Source organism: Sceloporus occidentalis, unplaced genomic scaffold (assembly GCF_023333645.1).
Source record: "Sceloporus occidentalis isolate IW3139 unplaced genomic scaffold, rSceOcc1.0.p SCAF_77, whole genome shotgun sequence".
Taxonomy (NCBI): Eukaryota; Metazoa; Chordata; class Lepidosauria; order Squamata; family Phrynosomatidae; genus Sceloporus; species Sceloporus occidentalis.
In genome coordinates this window covers 4,569,139-4,589,025 of record NW_028317057.1, presented here as the reverse complement: position 1 = coordinate 4,589,025, position 19,887 = coordinate 4,569,139, and the positions used below count along the sequence as shown (strand labels likewise).

The following is a 19,887-nucleotide window of genomic DNA, read 5'->3' as shown; positions in this document are numbered from 1 at the left end:
GGAAGAGAGGAAAGCCTATTTATGGAAAGGCTTAATGGTTTCTGGTCCATTTACTACAGCTTTTAAGATCTGTATAAAAAAAGCCACAAGCCCATTTTCTTTCTCAAAAAGATAGAAAAAATTAGACCCTACACAGTTAAACCCTTAAATCTAACAGTTTTAAGCAGCCAATTTTATGTACGGTAACAAAAATAGTGTTTATAAAGCATACCTGTGCATATTGTGTGCAGCTCCAATGAACTAGAATGAGAGCGGCACTGAGCATGTGCAAGAACTGTACAAACGAATGCTTCCTGTTCTCAGTAGAGGCAACCGGGGGAGGAGCTAAATGCAACCACGTATCTCTAATAACTAAAGAATACATGCGCCAATCTGCATGCAAACTAGACTCCAAAATGCATTGAAAATTTAAATCCAGTTTATGGATACCACGAGAATTTCCAGCGGCTGCTTATTGTATGCAAACATATTCTTCAGTATGCCGTTGTTGTATGCAGTAGAATGTTTATTCATATGCATATCTAGGACTAATATCAATTATTTGAGGCTCTCATTGCCCATTCAAGAGTTAATGGTTAATTTCTATTCTGTTCAGTCCTTTTCGGCCCCTCACTTAGTGTGATTTAGGTATCGTGGACAGGGGTGGTTCTTGATTTTTAAGGGCCTTAAGCAAAAATATAGTGCAGAAAATAATTTACATAAAGTAAGATGTGCAGTAATTATGATCCCAAGCCTAATCTAGGCTTGTCTTCTGTTCCCTGGCTGTAAAATGCGAGCCATGTCGATGATGTCCCATGTATGAGAAGACACAGTACACAGTACAGAAATGTAATTCTTCTCTTACTCCATCTGCCCAGTTCAATGACTTTTATACATTTGGGACTTTTTTATTTATTCATTGATTATTGATGAACCATTATATATATATATATATATATATATATATATATATATATATATTTATTCATCCATATATTATTTCACCTATATTTATGGTAGATTTATGAATGAAATGTTTTTGTGGATAGGTTGAGGAATCCATATCAATTAATTGCTAATCACCTCTGTATTTGCAGCACAGGGCACTTTATATTCAGCACTGTACATTTTAAATATTTAGCACAGGACACTTAAAATATTTATATATTTATGGTGCTGTAAATGCATAGAGGGATTAGCTATTTGGTGTTTATTCCCTAACATTTTAACATTTTAGCACAGGGCAACACTTTCTTTGTTTTTTTGGGGTTTTTTACTTTTTGTAGAATTGTATGTTTTGTGCAATTCTGTAGTCTAAATTGTAGCTAATGCAGGCACTCATCACAGTTGTTTCTTTTAGATACACAGCTCAATGACCCTGCCTGACCATGCTGAATACCAGGTTTGCCTACATAATACAAATTTCTCAATTTTCTTTATTTTTAGAATGTTTTTGAAAAAATGCCTACCACCAGTACACAACAACCCAAAACATCCAACTACATACCGGTATATATGGATGCCCTCAAAAGCATTGTTCTGAAGGAGCTAAAAAATATATCAGCTCGTGATTTCAATTTAACAATGTCAGGCTGATGAAAAACCTGAATTTGACTATTTTTTATAGATCAAAATAACGAGTAGAAAGAATGAGGGAATGCCTCATTTATTCATGTAACTCTTTTTAAATCACGTGTACCATAGTAATACGTCAGTTCAGCTCCCAAGTTCTTGAGTTGAGCTCCTAAGTAAATCAATGCAACACCAACGGGAGCTTAAGTAAAGTGATAAGTTGAGCTCACTGTGCATGCGCGGCAGAGTGGTTAAGAACATTATGTATTTTTATACAAGCAGAATGGGGAGGAGGAAAAGTGTTATTTCCCTTTTAAAAAAAGAGTGAGTGCAACAAAGTATTCTGGAAGGAACATTTTATATATAATACTGGCTGAAGCCTTTTTTTAACCATTCTATCGCAATGTGGGCTTACCTGAACAATAATAGTAGTAAAAGTAAACTATTACGGTTATGAAGTCACCATATTAGTATTTCAGGTCTGGTTATACCGGTATGTGTTTTAATACTCTGTCTAGCTTTTGTCTCCTGCAGTCAAGTAAAAATGATATGAGCATTGGGTCTGTCATCTGGTGCTGCTCATTAGAGGTTGGAAAATGGATAGCCCAGTACAGCTATGAGCAGCGCTTTTGTATGTTGTTTGGGTTCCCAGCTCCTAATGCCAAAATAAACGGTGTAAATTATATTCTGGTCACAGTTTTACGGCATAAGTTGACTGATTAATACATTAATTATTGATCAAGACGATGACCTACCCTTCAAAGACAAGTGCAGAGCGAGAAAATAAAAAGTCGGTCCAAAGAAGGCTCATCAACAGAAGCCATAAGGAACCAAACGGGATGTTGTGAAGACACAAAGTTTGGTTTTGAGACACCTCTGAGACAGGAAGGTATGGGATGTAAAAATGGGGGAAATCCCCAACGTGTGGGGCACAAAATCATCATCTAACGGAACACTAGCAATGCAGAAAAATCTCAGGGGGGGTTCAAAGTGGCAACCCACCGATGGCCACCTCCATATAACGACAAAGATGGTATTTAAGTGAAAGCTGGGCTTCATAATGGCTAGCAGCGTACAAGAGGAAGGAATGGGAAGGTGGTCATGATGAGCAAGTTGATACTCGATTCTTGGGGATTCTTTAGTCCGTGAGAAGTAACTATTACTGCCTTAAATTAAAAAGCAGGACGCGGTACTGTAAGACTACAGCAGGGGCTAATATTACTTATATTACTATAACAGAGAATTTGAAGAAATACTATATTTAATGCTGTGAGTAATCAAACTCCTTTGTGACTTCAAAAGAAGAACGTAAAACACAATATCATAGCATAAAACTGTATAAAAATCAGATGTTTCTCAGGTCCCTATAGACTAACATTTTAGAAGATTGGCCCGTCTGCCCACCGTTACTCCGTTACACAGGGAGAGCCCCGCTAGGCTTATTGGTAGTCAGGACTCAAAGTATCCTCAGAAAGAGACAGATACAACGTGGCAATCAGTAAATGTATGAAAATACATTTAATACAATAAAACATAACATCTGCTTACATCAGTTTGAATTCTCCAAAATATCCAGTAAAAACACTATTTTTCATCAAACTGATATTACTATTGTGTGTTAGTGTAACCGGACAACACAACACTCCTATCACTCACCACTTACACATTATGAGCTCCTGAGAGGGGTCACGGGAGGTTGCCGCACTATAATATAATAATGCCAGGATGAAAGGGCAAATGCTTATGGTATAGATGAAGCCTTCATAATGATGATAAACATTCCTGGTGTTTCACTCAATCGTATATTGCAACTGAAATTCCTGCTTGAGCACAGGTGACCATTCAGAATACCTCCTCTTTACCTCCTCACAAGTAATGTTTTCACCATGAGCTCACGATGAGCTATTAAATGGTTAATATTTGATGAGTCTCAGGGAATGAATGGTACTTTACCCCCGCAGAGTAGCATGAACCTATGCATGAAGGTCTTAGCAGTACAATTATAGAGACATAAATTATTAATGAAGTTACATAAGAGGAAGCAACACATTTGGGGAGCACTTTTCCTGTGTGAGTGTTTGGTTGTGTTAGCATTTGGATATGTGTTAGTGTGAGTGTGTGGGCATGTTAGTGAGTTTATGGGTGTGTGTGCCAGTAGTGAATGTCTAGTTATGCTTGTGTGAGTGTTTGCTTGTGTGGCAGGATGGAGGTGAAGTAAATACTGGTGTAGGGGGTTGACAAGATAGAGGTGGGGTAAATGCATACTGATGGTTAGGTGTCAGGATAAAGGTGGGGGTAAATGCATACTGATGGGGAGGATAGAGGTGGGGTAAATGCATGCTGACGGGCAGGTGGCAGGACAGAGGTGGGGTAAATGCATAGTGATGGGGAGGACAGAGGTGGGGTAAATGCATAGTGATGGGGAGGACAGAGGTGGGGTAAATGCATACTGACGGCGGCAGTTAGGATTAGTGAACGGGACGCGGAGAGGGCAGTGTCTGCTGCAGGGCTCCCCCTGCCTGTGTGTGAGGGGCGGGCCGGGGGAGGAGTCCGGGCAGCAGATCCAGACAAACACAGTCACCGCCCGGGGCACCGCTCGCCTGCCTCCCTCCTCTCCGGCGCCTCTGCATTGCTCCAACCGCGGGGACCTGGCAGCCACCTGCCCATGAAGCGGACCCCTGCTGACCATGGCTCCGTCGGGCCCTAGCACCGTGAAGCGCCGGTGCAGGAGGTGTCTGTACTGGATCCCGGTGCTTTTTATCTCCATCATCGTCTGCTGGTCCTACTACGCCTATGTGATCCAGCTCTGCATAGGTGAGTGTGCAGGTGCAGAGCCCCCCCGCTGTATGCTTATACGTGTATTCATATTATAATCACTGGGGAATAACACTTGATGGGGACTCTACTATATGTCAGCATAGAAGTACACATAGTAATACCAAGTCCCTACTACAGCGTGTCAGCTTCTTACTCAGGAGTATTATTTAATATATATGTGTATCGGTCCATGGTATATACTAACACTTTCCTCACTTATACAGAGAAAGGACCACTTCTCATACATACATTCATCCTTACCCATACTGATGGCTTACTCAGGTACAGCTAAAATCCATAGGTTAAGGTGAGCAGCTACCTGCTGTGTGATTTTACACAACCAGGAAAGCAAAGGGTAAACTGTTCACTTAGCTATACAATGTTCCATCACATCACAGCTGAATGTACCGTTCTTCCGGTTGGCTAGTGTGGCTGGTATATATATATATATATATATATATATATATATATATATATATATATATATATATGCACAGTATGTAAACATATAAGTTATGTCCAACACATGCTGTGGGTGTTCTTTTGCATCCATGAACAAAATTTTATTAGTATTCAATCTATGCTACCAGCTTATATATGTTGACATGTAGGGTATTAAATAAAAGAAGCCCCTTCAGTTCATTAAGTAACCATCCTGAGTGTTATCAGCAGCGGGTATCTGTAACACGCTAACACACGGTATAAGCAGGGATTTGCCGATCTGCGTTGTTGATGTGTTTATTTGCTGTTTAGCGGCCGTTCTTTTTAATGCTACGAGCTGAGAGTCTACGTGAGGTTTGTTGGAGAAACGGGGATGTAAAACATTTGTTAAACCTTATTCTTCCTACCTGAAAAACGCCGGCATATTGCCCGATGCCTATTTATTGCTGTACATCTGTGGATGATCTTGTGGCAAAAGGTTAACAAGAACCGCTCACCAAATAGAAAGAGATTCTCATGCAGAGAACATATTTTTAGTCTCTGCAGAGCTTAAATGGGAAAAACAAGCATCCCCGCGCAGCATTGCCTAATGCATCGCCTAGTACAACCCCTGTGCAGCACCGCCTAGTGCATACCCGTATAGACTAATGCATTTCCCAATGCATCCTTGTGCAGCATCACCCAGTGCATCCTCATGCAGTTTAATGCATCACCTAAATTATCATGGTGCAATATCACCTAAAGCATCACCTAATTCGTCACGGGGCAATATCACCTAAAGCATCACCTAATTCGTCACGGGGCAATATCACCTAAAGCATCACCTAATTCGTCACGGGGCAATATCACCTAAAGGATTGTCTAATGCACACCTTCAGTGGCATCACCTAATGCATCACAGTGCAACATCATCTAAAAGCATTGCCTAATGCATCCCCACAGCAGCATTGCTTAATGCATTGCGTCCTAACATCCCTGCGCCGCATCGCCTAATGCATCCGCTTTCTCAGGTCTCAGTTCTGTGTGTGCTCCTATACACTTCACATATAATGTGTATCCAAACGTATACCTGATCGAGACGTCTCAGAGGGATTTCTGGCAGTGTCAGTGGGAAAGGACCTAAGTTGAGTGTGCCTCCTAACTCTCATCACATGGATGGTGACTGTTTGGTTTTCTGTGGGTAAGTGTGGCTCCGTCCCACCCAACAAGAAGCTGGGCCCATAGACTGCAGGGTCTCATGGTTCAATAGGTTTATTCACTAAAGTGAGAGTTTGCAGAACAGTTGAGGTTTCAATTCTCATTTACTGTTCAATACGAAGGGCCAACAAGAATCCTTGTGCAGCATCCCCGCTCAGCACCGCGTAATGTGGGGAACCGCTGTGAAGGGCTTTGAAAGTATGAGTAAGGATTCTGCAATGAATCTTAAAGTGCACAGGCAGCCAGTGAAGAGACTGACAGAGAGGAGAGGTGTTAGTAAAGCGATGGGAGAGGAAGATAAGTCTAGCAGCAGCGCTCAAAGTGAATTGTAGAGGGGTGAGAAAGGTATGAGGGACCCACTAAGACAGAGTTACAATAGTCAAGGCGGGAAATAAAGGCATGACCAAGTGCCTTTGTGGAATCTTGTGTTACAGGCAATGTTTTTAAGATGGAGACAGAAGTTTTTTGAAACAGAATGCATGTGGTGGTGGATGAAGGGTCAGAGTCAAGGCTGACAGCAAGACAGCAAGCGTGAGGGGATATGATTGCACCATTGACATTGAGGAAACCTTTTAAAGGAAGGTTAGCTTTGGAAGGAGGGAAGGTTAGTTTGCCAAGTAAAGCAGTGTAAAGTGAGAACAGAAGGGGTCCTAGAACTGAGCTTTGGGGTATCCCAATTTAGGAGGGAAGGGAGGGGAAGTGTTACTGGAGAGGGAGACACTGAACGTATGATCAGAAATGATGCAGAGAGCAGTGTCACGGAGACCAAGATTGTGAAGAGTTTAAAGGAGAAGATGGTCCCGTAGGATTAGAATAGAGTAGCACCCCTTGGATTCAGCAGTGAGTAGGTAATTACTAACTGAGAGTGTTGAGAGCGGCATCCAGATGCCGGGTCAAACTAACCTGATATTTTTTTTTGTTTTTGTAGCATTTTTGTTGCTGTCACCATGTTTTGTTAGTTTTCTATATATATTAGACTTGTGCATTCAGATTCGTACAAAGTCCCAGACAGCCTTCTGAACAAAAAACGCATATTAAATTACTTTCAAATATATTCATGAAAGCTACACAAAAAATATCTTGCCTTCAGGAGAGGCTGCAGTGAACAGATCCACAAGTGGGTCCACATTGACTTACATTCTCTCAAACTTCTACTTACCCTCTCACACTCTCCCTCACACTCTAAGTGTTTCTGCTGACCACTTCCGCATCTTCTATCTTCTGTATTCTCTATTCTATCTTTAATCCTTAATCTGCTATCTTCTTTCTTCGTCTGCATCTCCGCATACATAACCCAGCAGGACTTCCTCCAAAGTGGCAGAGCTGATCCTCCAATCTGAGAAGGGGATGTCACGAAAGAGTCAGCTGAGGGCAAAATGACGGAACTTGCGGTGACATCCTCTCCTCCGATTGGGGGATAGTCTAGCGCCTCCAGATGTGGAGGAAGAAAGAACATTGCAAATTAAGGACTGAAGATAGGAAGGAAGCAGTAACCTTGGCTGGGAAAGAGTTTCCTCACACAATGTACGAGCTCCACAGCGGTAAGCTGCGGGACTGCATTAGGTGGCTGTTGGGCCACATAGACATCCGCTCAGCCAACCACCGTGTACCCCTCATGACGAGTAGCACCCGGGACGGATTGCCAACCCTCCCTCCTTAGGTACGCTATTGACAACCAGTTATTAGGTTTAGGGGGCAACTACATTTTAACATGAGTGCTATGTTTTAAATAACTCTTTGATAAATTATTTGAATGATCTGAAACATTTAAATGTGACAAGTAAGCAAAAATAAATGACACCAGGAAGAGAGCAAATACTTTTTCACTACATTGTATTACTATGGAGAGGGAACTATTCAGTCTATAGTCTGAACATCATTTCTGCCGTGAAGTCCAAACCTTAATAAAAACAAAGAATTTGACAGCAGACAAACGTTGCATTGCTGCTGTTGCATTAGCATAATTAATAAGAACATATTTATTACAGAACAACAGAATATAAATAGCTGTAGCCCAGGTATGTGAATCGTAGACATCTTGCCAATGATTGTTTATTCTTAAAGTTAGCTAAAAAATTGGAAACAAATTATCTCAGGATTGTAGCAATACATTTCCTATGGTTCAGTTTAGGGCAGTTTAGGCATAATATGAAATCTTGCCCTTAATATCTGCAGCAAAGAGCGAGGCTACTATTCTCTGAGGTTTTTGACAGCTGCATTCTGCTGGGAAAAAAATCCTGTTTTAATTATATTTAATAATGTAATATAATTTTATTGATGTTAAAGAATAATGGGCAATTTTTAGTGCTTTATGTCATTTTTTTAATGGTGAGAGCAAATGACCTTAATATAACTTTGGTTAAGTTGTTAAAAAAAAAAAACTGATATTGGCTTATTAGTCCCAGAAGAGACAATTTGGTGAAGTAAGCGATACCTTTTAGTGGTCCACGATACAAGACAGAACATAAACTTTCAACACCTCGGATGTACTTAGCAACGTAGGAAATTGAAGGCCATCATTGTTGTAGCTTGATAAATTGCTTGACTTTCCTTGCTCAAGCTCCACACTGAGCTGATTCTTTATGGCAAAGCTAATGAACTCCTGCTTGAAATCTATTCCTCCATAGACTTTCATAGTCAGAGTTTTGCTTGGATTTTTTTGATTGCTCAGGGCAAAAAAAAGAGACAGGTGGTTTGTTTGAATGAAGTACAATACTTTAAAGGGACAGAGCAGAGAGAATTACCAACACGGCTCAAAGGACGCTGGGTCACTGTTGCAGAAATTCAATGTAGGAGGTGACCTGAAGCATATCGGAAAGCAGGCAAAGCTGGAAATAGACTCTCCACACCCAAATGTTACCTCTAGATATCACTTCTTTAATGCTCTTTACTTTTTAGTTGGTATTTAGATTTTTCTCTATTTGATTTTATGGCTCTACTGTTGAAGGCCATAGAATTCTGGTGTTATATGTAATAACTCTACAGACACATTGAGGACTACTCATTAAAAGGACTCTCCACTGTCCCAGACAGCCTCCCCAACAATGAACGCATACTAAATTACTTTAAAATGTATGAAAGCTACACAAAAAATCTCTTGCCTTCAGTAGAGGCTGCAGTGAACTGCCTTCTCCATTGTCTACCATTTCATGTCATTGATTGACATGATAAACCAATGTAAGTGCTACTATTTGTTAATGCACATGGTATTTTACTTTTTTGGTGTTTAATTTCAAAGAGTGAGGTTTTCTTTTTTTGTATCATTCTTTAATAGTTTTTTGTGCCCTTTTATTTCACTTTTGCAGCATATAATCACAATTTTTTTTTTATTTACCCCCTCGTTACTATTTAGCTTATACATTTGTCATTTGTATGTGTTCTAGCTCTGTTATCTTAGCCCAATGTACTAGACAAACACCTTGAATCCTTATCATCATACCTGGGAACTTTGTAAAGGAGCTCACCCTGAGACTCTTTAAATATTAACCCTTTAACATTCTAACATGCCGGTTCTAAGTAGTGACTCATCAAACCAACCAACTCTAATACCTGTCCTCGTGGTAACATTGACTTGTCGTGATTTAAAGATACACTTAATTCAGTTACATACATTTAAACAGGCATATCAACCATCGCATAGTAGTGGCTAAAGCACCATTTAGTATTGTTTAGACTTTGTTACATTTACTATTGGCATATATATTGGGGGGGAGGGGGGATAACATTTTTTATTTTTTTTTTGTTTTGTTTTTTATTTGTTTTTTACCATTATATTATGCGATGAGATCTATGAAAAATAGACAATATATCTATTTTTTTAATTTTTTTTCCGTTCACTATTTAATCATATATTTTTGCGCAAATATGATAAGATTAGGTAATTGATATGTTATTATCATAACGTTTGATGAATTTCTGTATTTATTTTATATTTATGCACCATTTTTTATTATATAGTATATATTTATATACATAATTGGTCATCAATATTGATATTGTTTTGCACCGTCGCTATTGCCTATGATTATAAATGCATTTATAATATTTTTTATTATTTTTTTATTTTTTTAGTCATAATTTTCACTCAATTTATTTATTACACATATGTTTATTTATCTATATGACCAATTGACTACTTGCACTGATATCAATTTTTGCACAACTATTTATTTACAAATATGTATTTCATAATAATTCATAGAAGTGATACATCTATTCTCATATATTAATGCACTTTAATATAACCTTTAACTTAGCACTACATGCACTTCATATTTATTCACTTGCAATAATTTTTATTTATGTAGTTATTTACTTTGGCATTATGGTTCGTTGAGAAATGAATGAAGGATCAGTTCCGTGCTGAATCCTAGTGCGCCGGCGCGGCGATGGACGCCCAGAGGTCCTGCTTTAGCCCGATGCTTTGACCTAGGTGCGCATGCTCGATGAATGCTTTCTCGAGCCTGCGCACTGTGGAAGAGACATCGGATGCGAGGCAGTGAATTGCTGGGCAGAGACACGGCATCGGCGCCAATTTGGTTTCAGCACGTAACTTCCTATGGGAGGGGTATATATACATCTACATGATAAGGCAATAACAGCAACCCCTTGAAAAAGGAGAACCGAAACGGCGTAGGGGAAGTGGAGGTTATAATTATGGGTAAGCATTATAGCACTTTATAGACATTTCATTGACTATTGGATTATTTGTGTATGTTTGTAACTTTACAAGGGTACAATATGTTATGGAATTAACGGGTACACTCCATAGTGAGTAATTGATAATACTGTTAAAGCGATAAAGCACCTTATTCTTTATTGATTGTCCATATGCACATAAGTCACTTTATATATATGTAATTATAGTTCCTCCTTATGCTCGGATTTGTTTTTAAGAGACCTCTGTTGTCCAACTTATGAAATGCTGTGTATGTTTTTATATTTTTTTGTATAATAAAACAATATAATTCTTATAATATAAGGGCTTGTTTAGAACTCTTTTTTTCTTGGTGTGCAATATATCTAGCTGGTAGATAAAAATATATATACTCTATTTATATAGGTTTTGCTGGGCAAGGGGGCAGTTGTCCATAGGCTGGTCTAAAATTCTTTAAACAACCAGTGGCCGAGAAACGCAACAGGGTCACCTAACTCGATGCTATGTCACCTGAGACCTCATGGTAATAAAGGGTCCACTCCAGGGCCGGCCCAAGACAAAATGCCGCCTGCGGCAAAGTTTAAAATGCCGCCCCCCCATTATCTACCCTTCCTCTCCCTGCCGCCCCCCCCATTATCTACCCTTCCCCCCCCCTGTACTTACCTTTCAGCAGTCCTGCGGTGAGTCTCCCTGCTCGGTCTCGGTGCCGGCTTGTAATGCTGAGCACCGGAAATGACGTCATCTTCCGGCGCTCAACATTACAAGCCGGCACCGAGACCGAGCTAGAGGGCTCGCAGAGGAGAGAGAGAGAGAGAGGGGCGCTGAGTGGGTACTGACAATTTGGTAAGTGAAAACCACTCGGCGCCCTCTCTCTCTTTTCGGTTTAAGAATAAATAAATAAATAAATAAAAAGGGCTTGGAGCGGCAAAGTGCCGCCCCTTCAAAAGTGCCGCCTGGAGCGGTTGCCCCACTCGGCTCCATTGTCGGGCCGGCCCTGGTCCACTCACATTGTGCGAGGTAAGATACATTCAGGAGGTTTTAGTGTGTTGTGTGCTAGTGCAGGTGACACAAGTGGCTGCAGCTAAGTAAAAAAAAATTGACCCCAGTATAGACCCCCGGCATTTAAAGGGTTAATAGAAAATCTGTTAAGCCCTCACCGCGCAGCCCCTTACTCTGTAGAGTGTTTGTGTGCGAAATGTTCTGTAGAGCTGCTTGGCTGCACTCAACTCGTGTTGATAGCTTAAACATTTATAACACACGACAAACAAAATACCAGCTAGATATCCCACAGAATGGCAAAAAATGCATTAAGAATGCAAACCAAGTATATTATTACAGAGAACAGCTGCATGTCTGGTACCAACAGTGGACTGGCAATCTGGGATTAAACTGTCCAAGTTTCATCAAAGCTTCCCTGTCTGCAGCCAGAAATACAAAAAACAAAGTCCCTCAAGCAACACTTTTACTTGAGTCTAAATTACATTACAAGACATTTGCATAGGTAAAGGGTAATATAAAAATGATTCTTAATACTCTTTGAAGAGCATACATGTATTTAATACAAGACGCTGGCCAGAGGGCACTTGCCACCCAGGTGGGCTCAATGGGGTCACGCAACACAGCATTATGAGACGCTCCTGTATTAGCACGGCTCAGGCTCCATGCAAGATAGGCGAGCATGTGTTTGGGGGATAGGCAGTGGTTGATTTAATATCTGGTCAGATCATATGAATGGATTTTGGGGCACATACTTCACATATAAAATAACAAGAAATGATATTTTAAACCTAGTCATATTTCAGACATTAGTTTTAATGAAGCTTTTATGAAGGACAGATTAAGTCACACAGTCTACACTAGATGTTATTTCATTCAGTGAATTAGACAACCGGGCAGCCAAGTCGCAAATTATTCTTGAATCTGAGAGAAATCAGATTGTTTCCCACTTTAGATGCGACTAGAAATTGTTTCAATGTGATGTTTTTGGGTTTTTTCTGGGTTAATACTAGGGTTGAATTGTATGGATTAGTGACTTTACTTTCTAACCGAAAAAAGAAAGTTATATATATTTTGCAAGACCTGATATATATATATATATATATATATATATATATATATATATATATAACTCAACAGAGGTTGCTCTAAAAGCAGGTCTGCAGGTGATAAGCTTATCAGTAAAAGTGAAACACATACTTGTGGAGTGTTAGAGGATAGACAGGACATTTCTGACTTGGACCTCAGTCCAGTAGATGCAGAGGTACTGCCACATGACACGACTGCCCTAAGTACCAATGCATTGTTAGAATGTAGCTTTTTTTGAGGGTTTTATTTTTTTATTTCAAACTGAACAGATATGAGTAATTCAACACACATAAAGTGCTTTCTAAACCGGGGAAAACAACCCAGCAATCAGTTCATTCTGAAAGTCTAGTAATTCATAGTACTTGTAACAAAAGCAAGGGGAAAGTAGAACCCTACCTTATGTGCTTCTTGCACATTTCTCCACTTAATCATAGGTAAGCCTGTGATTATGATTTAAAGCATGCAACATGTGTAAGGCAGCTTTCACTCTGCGAGGGCTAGAAACTTCCAAAAGCAAGAACACCAAAGAGAAAAATGGGATTGATCAGAGTCTTCTATAACATATATGGGTCATCTAGTTAAAAAGTTGTTATCAGTTGGCACTTGATACCAGCATCAACATAAAACTAGGTGTACTAGTCTCACAGATAATGCTTTTCATGCGCGTGACACATAAACGATATGATTCAGAAGACTGTGACCAATGCCAACTTTTCTTCGGAGTACAACTACAGAAAATCTTAACACATTTTAAAACTGTAGACAGTAGACACTACTTATAAACAAGATCTTATAGATTACAACCTTCAATTCTGATATAAGAGACATAAACCATTTTTTTAAAAAGCACTAGGGCTTCCCCAATAGGCTCCCCTATTCCCCAATTTTAGGTGAAATTATTCTAGAAAATCCTTGTTTGTTTGTTTTTTTAAAGACCTAAGTTTGGCGTCAGCGAAGTTTAAACTTCGCCCCAGGCGGCATTATGTCTTGGGCCGGCCCTGGGTCAGATAAACATTAAGTACCGAGACATCTTAAAGGAGTTCCATGGTTTCTATAGGGATAGACAAAATCATGTCATCCACGGCTGGAAGGGTGGTGATAAAAATAGGAGACTATGTCAACTGGAAACAAAATGGATTTTTGACAGAAATAAATCTTTTTATACTTGCTTCACTATTGTGGGTATTCCCCTTTCTTTTTATGACTTGTTTTATTTGATAACGCTTTTGAGTGAACGAGAGGGGGTCATCACCGAATGTTGCCATAGAGTGTTGTGATCCAAGGATCTTGTGTTGCCATCAAGGACGCATTGCTGCTGACGACCTGCAGCTTCAAACACACTGCCTAAGTTTGAGCGAAAGAGGACTGTTAGTGGATTTTTTGTTAATGATCTGGAGCAGATGATCACCACATAGAGGTTTCCTATGTATTTTATGTGTTTATTTTCGTTTTATATATATTATTATTATTATTTTTGTATTTGTAGCACATCTAATTTGAAGCTGACCCTTATTGGCGTTATTCGTATTCACTTTGTCAATAATTGTTTTCTAGTTGTGTGGGGTTATGGCATGGGGGTAGGAACCCCTAAAAATCTGGGGGGGGACAGCATTTTCCCCCATCAGATCCCCACATGCATGTATAGATTAACTGAATAAGACATACAAACCCTATATTTGCAGGTATATATAAATAATGTATGGAAACATAGCGTAGCAGATATGGATCAACAGAACAACACATAAAGCCAGCTTTGCAGGTATAAATCAACTGGAATTCACATATGAACTCAGCATTAATGATAGAAACCCCCTAAATTACAGGCATAGATCACAGGTTGCACACCCCAAAGGCCAGCCCTGGCGTCCACATTCCCCACATATAACCTGCCCAGCGCTCAGATTACACAAACAAATTACAGTCCAGAGTGAGCCAACTTTGTCCCCAAACAGCCCAGTGTGAGCCACCTTCGTCCCCAAACAGCCCAGTGTGTGACAACTTTGTCCTCAAACAGCCCAGCGTGAGACAACTTTGTCCCCAAACAGCCCAGAGTGAGCCAACTTTGCCCCCAAACAGCCCAGCTCACAAATAATTAAAGCAATTCATCCACACATTAATTCATTATTTCACTCATTCACACAATTCATCCACACGTGGATTAATTCATTCTCCTACTCATTCACACAATTCATCCACATATTAATTCATTCATTCTAACTCTTTATTTCAATATACTTACTACCCCCCTTTTGTTACTCTTATCCCCACTTCACCCCCTTCTCACAGTATCTACCCCCTCCTCATACTATCTACCCCCTCCCCACCCCCCTTCTCACACTATCTACCCCCTCCCTACCCCCCCTTCTCACACTATCTACCCCCCTTCTCACACTATCTACACTCTCCCTACCCCCCTTCTCACTAGCTACCCTCTCCCTGCCCCCTTTCCACTAGCTACCCTCTCCCCACCCTCTCTTCTCACTAGCTACCCTCTCCCCGCCCTCCCTTCTCACTAGCTACCCTCTCCCTGCCCCCCTTCTCACTAGCCACCCTCTCCCTGCCCCCCCTTCTCACAAGCCATCCTCTCCCTGCCCCCCCTTCTCACTAGCTACCCTCTTCCTACCCCCCCTTCTCGCTAGCTACCCTCTCCCTACCCCCCTTTGTAGGTTACTTACCGTGCAGTTGCTGAAAACGACCGCTCGGCACCCCTCTCTCTCCTCCTGCGACGTTTCTAGGGGGGGTTTCTTCATTAACGGTCCCCCCCGCATGAGTTACTGGGGGGGATCTGTCCCCCCCCGGTTCCTACGCCCATGGGTTATGGTGAAACTCACAAGAGGTTCTCCAGCAGATTACTTATATAATATCATTTTCTAGATTCCGAGCTCACTCCATTTGCTCTATATATTTTTCTTCAGAGTAGCCTTCCTTTTGGAATTTTTTAATAAGCTTTGCATACGCCAAAATGTGAGTGTAGCTCTAAAGAATTTGTGTCTTCAAGTGAATTTATTTGTTTATTATGTCTATGGCAGCCGCTTGCTATCGTTTTCATGTTATTTGGAGTGTTTTTATACTGCTTGGAGTTACGTTTGCTAACTTGTATTGTTGGTCTAGTGATCTTCCAATGTATATGTCACTTTATGACGATTATGAGACTCATGGAAGACCCCATAGACCAAATACATGTATTTTTTTGTATGTCTTGACTTGGTATGATAAAACATTAGGCATTACTTTTAGAGAGAAATTATGGGGTTAAATGGCAAATGCTGAGCAGCCACCAAAAGATATGGTACTTTTTTTTCATTAGGTTCCTATTGGTGTCCACTATGTTTCATAAAACTTGGTAAGAGGTCAGGTTAAAATTAAAATGTATTTTTTCACATATATATGAAATAATGTTTCTTTTGTCATTGCAAAAGTTGCTCAGCCATTGGTAAATTCAAATTCTTCACATAATGCAGATAGAGTAGTTTTTCTGAAATAGCCAAAGAAGTGCTGATAACTATTTGAATAATTTAAATGTACAAATGCTTGTAAACAGGTTTAATGGATAGTCAACCCAATTGTTTTAAAGGGAAGCTAAGCACTAAGTTTTTAGGCACTTAATGGGGAACGTTGATATATTAGTGTCACAACTGCTGTGACCCAGGAGCCACCACAGAAGTTCTTCACCCTCATACACTTAGCAAGGTTGAGCCCAAAGATAAGAGGACAGGGACTTTGATGATCCCAACAGTGTTGAGGCTCAGGTATAGGTACATGCATATGTAGGCGTATGTTGCAAAGCACTTGCTGGAAGTGTAGAATACCTGTATAGGTAGTGCCACAGCTAGATGCCCTGGGCAGGAGCCACAGGATGCCATGTCGGGTAGTAGGGAATGGTTTGGTACACCAAGTGGGTAGTCAGACAAAGCCAAGGTCGGTACACAGAACAGGTAGTCAGGATAGCCGGGTACACCGATTAGGTCAGCAAGGTACAAAATCCCAACGCAGAGAAAAGTCAGATAAGCCAGGAGTCAAAACAGAACCTTCAAGATCAGATTTGCCAGATACAAATAAGAGGACCACATTAGGGTGCTTCTGAATAGCAGTTCTGGGTTTTTTAATCCAGAGCCGAGCTTGCCGCTCCTTGTTTTGCATCAGAAATTGTCAAGCAGCCTTGTGCGACCACGCTGTAGATGGACATCGGGTAGGCGCAGGCAGAACAGAGACCTCGGTCTGCTTGGCCACTGGTAGCGGGTCTCTGCTTTGTGACAGTTAGTCCACATGCCAGTTAATGCCCCTATTCAGTAACAAAAGTGATGCTTCTAATTTCTTCACCTGATTATTTGAGTCAGATCATGCATGTGTCCAACATGCCAGATGCATGTAGTATACAGTATGAGGGTACTTTGTCAGGGAGATAGTCAAGGGTTTTTCTAATAGTAATTGCAGCAGATTGTACATAATATTTGGCTGTTTAAATCAATGTATTAGAGCTATTCACTATGCATTGCTGCATAAAATGTTTTTTGGGGTTCCATGTATTGGTCCATGTAATTAAGCCATTTATGGTGCATTGATTCTCCTTACCACAAATGCTGTGTGACATTTTGCTATATATTTTTGAGATTTCTGGAGATTTTTTACCATAATTATATGTTGAGCAGCATTGATGTGACTAATCCAACATTTGTCCTCAAAATGTCTTATTTGAATCGCAGCTGATGCATGAATCAGTGTTTTATAAGACATTTAGTTTTATTCTGTAATGTGAAAGTTTGTTCTACATCTTGTTTACATCTCCATACTTGTTATTTTTAATGCAGATACATGTTTTTTCCCCAATTGGTTTACGTACAAAATACAGTAATAAATGTATTCATACCTGGGAATTCAGTTTCTTCTTTCTGCAGGCAGTGGAGTGGTGTTTGGTCCACTGCCTGCCTGTTCCCCTCTCGCTGCGTGCCTGTTCCCCTCTCGCTGCGTGCCTGTTCCCCTCTCGCTGGCTGCCTGTTCCCCTCTCGCTGGCTGCCTGTTCCTCTCTCGCTGGCTGCCTGTTCCCCTCTCGCTGCCTGGCACTAACCCCACCTGTCATGTCAGGACTACTTGCCAAGCTGTGCCAGTGTGGAGGCCTCTAGATTTACTAACTTCAACCCGTTAACATATATATATATATTTATCAGACCACCCTGAGCAAACAGTATATATATCCTCCAGAAATTAGGAAATAACAAAGTGTTATCCTCTTTTAGGATATATGGATGCCCAAAGACAGATTTGAATAATTTATATTTTAATAACAAAAAGACAAATAAATGTTACATAGTGCCACAACTACAAAAAAGACATACAATAGAGTATAACAGGGGCGTCCAACATGATCGTGAGATCGGCAGCCAGGATCACAAGAGCCCTGCTGCTTACTTGTGGGAGGGTCTATTCTCTGCTCCAGTCCGGCCTCCTCTGTGGGGAGAACGAGGGAGGCCGCGCCCCCTGCTGAAGTCTGTGAGCGGCATCGAGAGCTGTAGAGCAGGTAAGGGGGTTTGGTAGGTTGTGTGAATGAGTATGCCTGATTGAGGGAATAAATCTGTGAATGAATGAATTTGTGTGTGTGTGTTAGCATGGATGTGTAAGTGCTGGAACCTAGGCATGATGGGACTGTGATTGCTGTTAGCAATCACACTCCAATCATGCCAAGTCAGCCAGTACATGCTGAAACCTGGCTAGCTGCCCCCCTTGTATATTGATGCTGCCAGCATTATAGGGTCTGCACTTACAGCCACCCTGTACCAGCACGTATTGGCTGACTTGGGATGATAGGAGTGTGCTTGCTAACAGCTAATAGCAATCTGCTAACAGCAATCACAGTCCCATCATGCCTAGGTTCCAGCATTTACTGGTTTCCTGGGTATAAAAATAGTTTGCTGTTAGCAATCACACTGCTATCATGCCAAGTCAGCCAGTACATGCTGAAACCTGACTAGCTGCCCCCCTTGTGTATTGATGCTGCCAGCAGTATGGGGTCTGCACTTACAGCCACCCTGTATCAGCATGTCTTGGCTGACTTGGGATGATAAGAGTGTGATTGCTAACAGCTAACAGCAATCTGCTAACAGCAATCACAGTCCCATCATGCCTAGGTTCCGGCATTCACTGGTTGCCTGGGTATAAAAAGAGTGTGTTTGCTGTTAGCAATCACACTCCTATCATGCCAAGTCATATTGTTGATTTGTTGGACAAAAAATACAATGCCCAGCCAACCAGTATATGCTGGAATCTGGGTATGCTTGAGATTGCTGTTAACAATCATAATATATAATTTTTTTGTACAATTTTGGTGTGTAACTTACTTTTATTAAAAGTGTGTGGGGGGGTCACCTTCAGTTTCGGCTAAGTGAACCCTGAATTTTCAGTTTTGGTCCAGAATTTTCATTTTAGTGCATCCCTAAAATAAATAGAACTATTTTATTTTTACTTATCCAGAATCCTAAATTTGTAGGCCCAGAAATCCCAGAAATCAGTGAGAGGAAAAGTAAAGGTTTTGTGTCATTTACTTTATTTTAATCTGCATATTTTATTAAAGGCCATATTTTCTCTCAGTGAAAAATGAGTGCGGCCCTCGCACGGATACAATTCTGATGAAGTGGCCCACTGCAGAAAAAACTTGGACACCCCTGGAGTATAAAGATAAACAAGGATAAAACACAGAAAATTTACATAAAACAAGTAAAATAATCTGTGGGAATTTTGATCCCAGGTTCCCATTATTATAGAACCCTTCTTACTTTTTCTCTGGGGGCCCAGCCATTTGGTGTCACCTGGGAAGGGTGAGAGTGTGTAGCCCGGGCACCTGCCTGATATTTTAATACCTCATATTTTGTGGTTATGGTACCGTATACGTTAATAACTCTGGGGTGATCTCGCCCGCCATGTTATTAGAAGAGTACAGGTACCAAACTCCCCCTACCAACCTGATAGCTAGGTGACCTATTCTTATTTCTCCTGTTTGATGTCATTCTGAAGGGACCGCTGTCAGCACACGGAACATCTTCGTGTCATGATTATACTATGGGAACCTAACCATATTTCTCAAATCATAACTCTGAAGATGCTTGGTGCTGTGTCACCTATAAGAGTTTATGGCATCCGGGACATGA

General features: G+C 40.7%; 1 protein-coding gene across 1 annotated transcript in view; it reads left to right on the top strand.

Annotated features, from left to right (window-relative positions):
- The first annotated feature begins 4,238 nt into the window (after nt 1-4,238).
- LOC149285599 (palmitoyltransferase ZDHHC2-like) overlaps nt 4,239-19,887 on the top strand; it is a 38,614-nt gene continuing 22,965 nt past the window's right edge. Inside the window, exon 1 of the mRNA XM_089495157.1 lies at nt 4,239-4,365. Within this exon, the coding sequence (XP_089351283.1) occupies nt 4,239-4,365 (127 nt within the window). The remainder of the gene's footprint in view (nt 4,366-19,887) is intronic.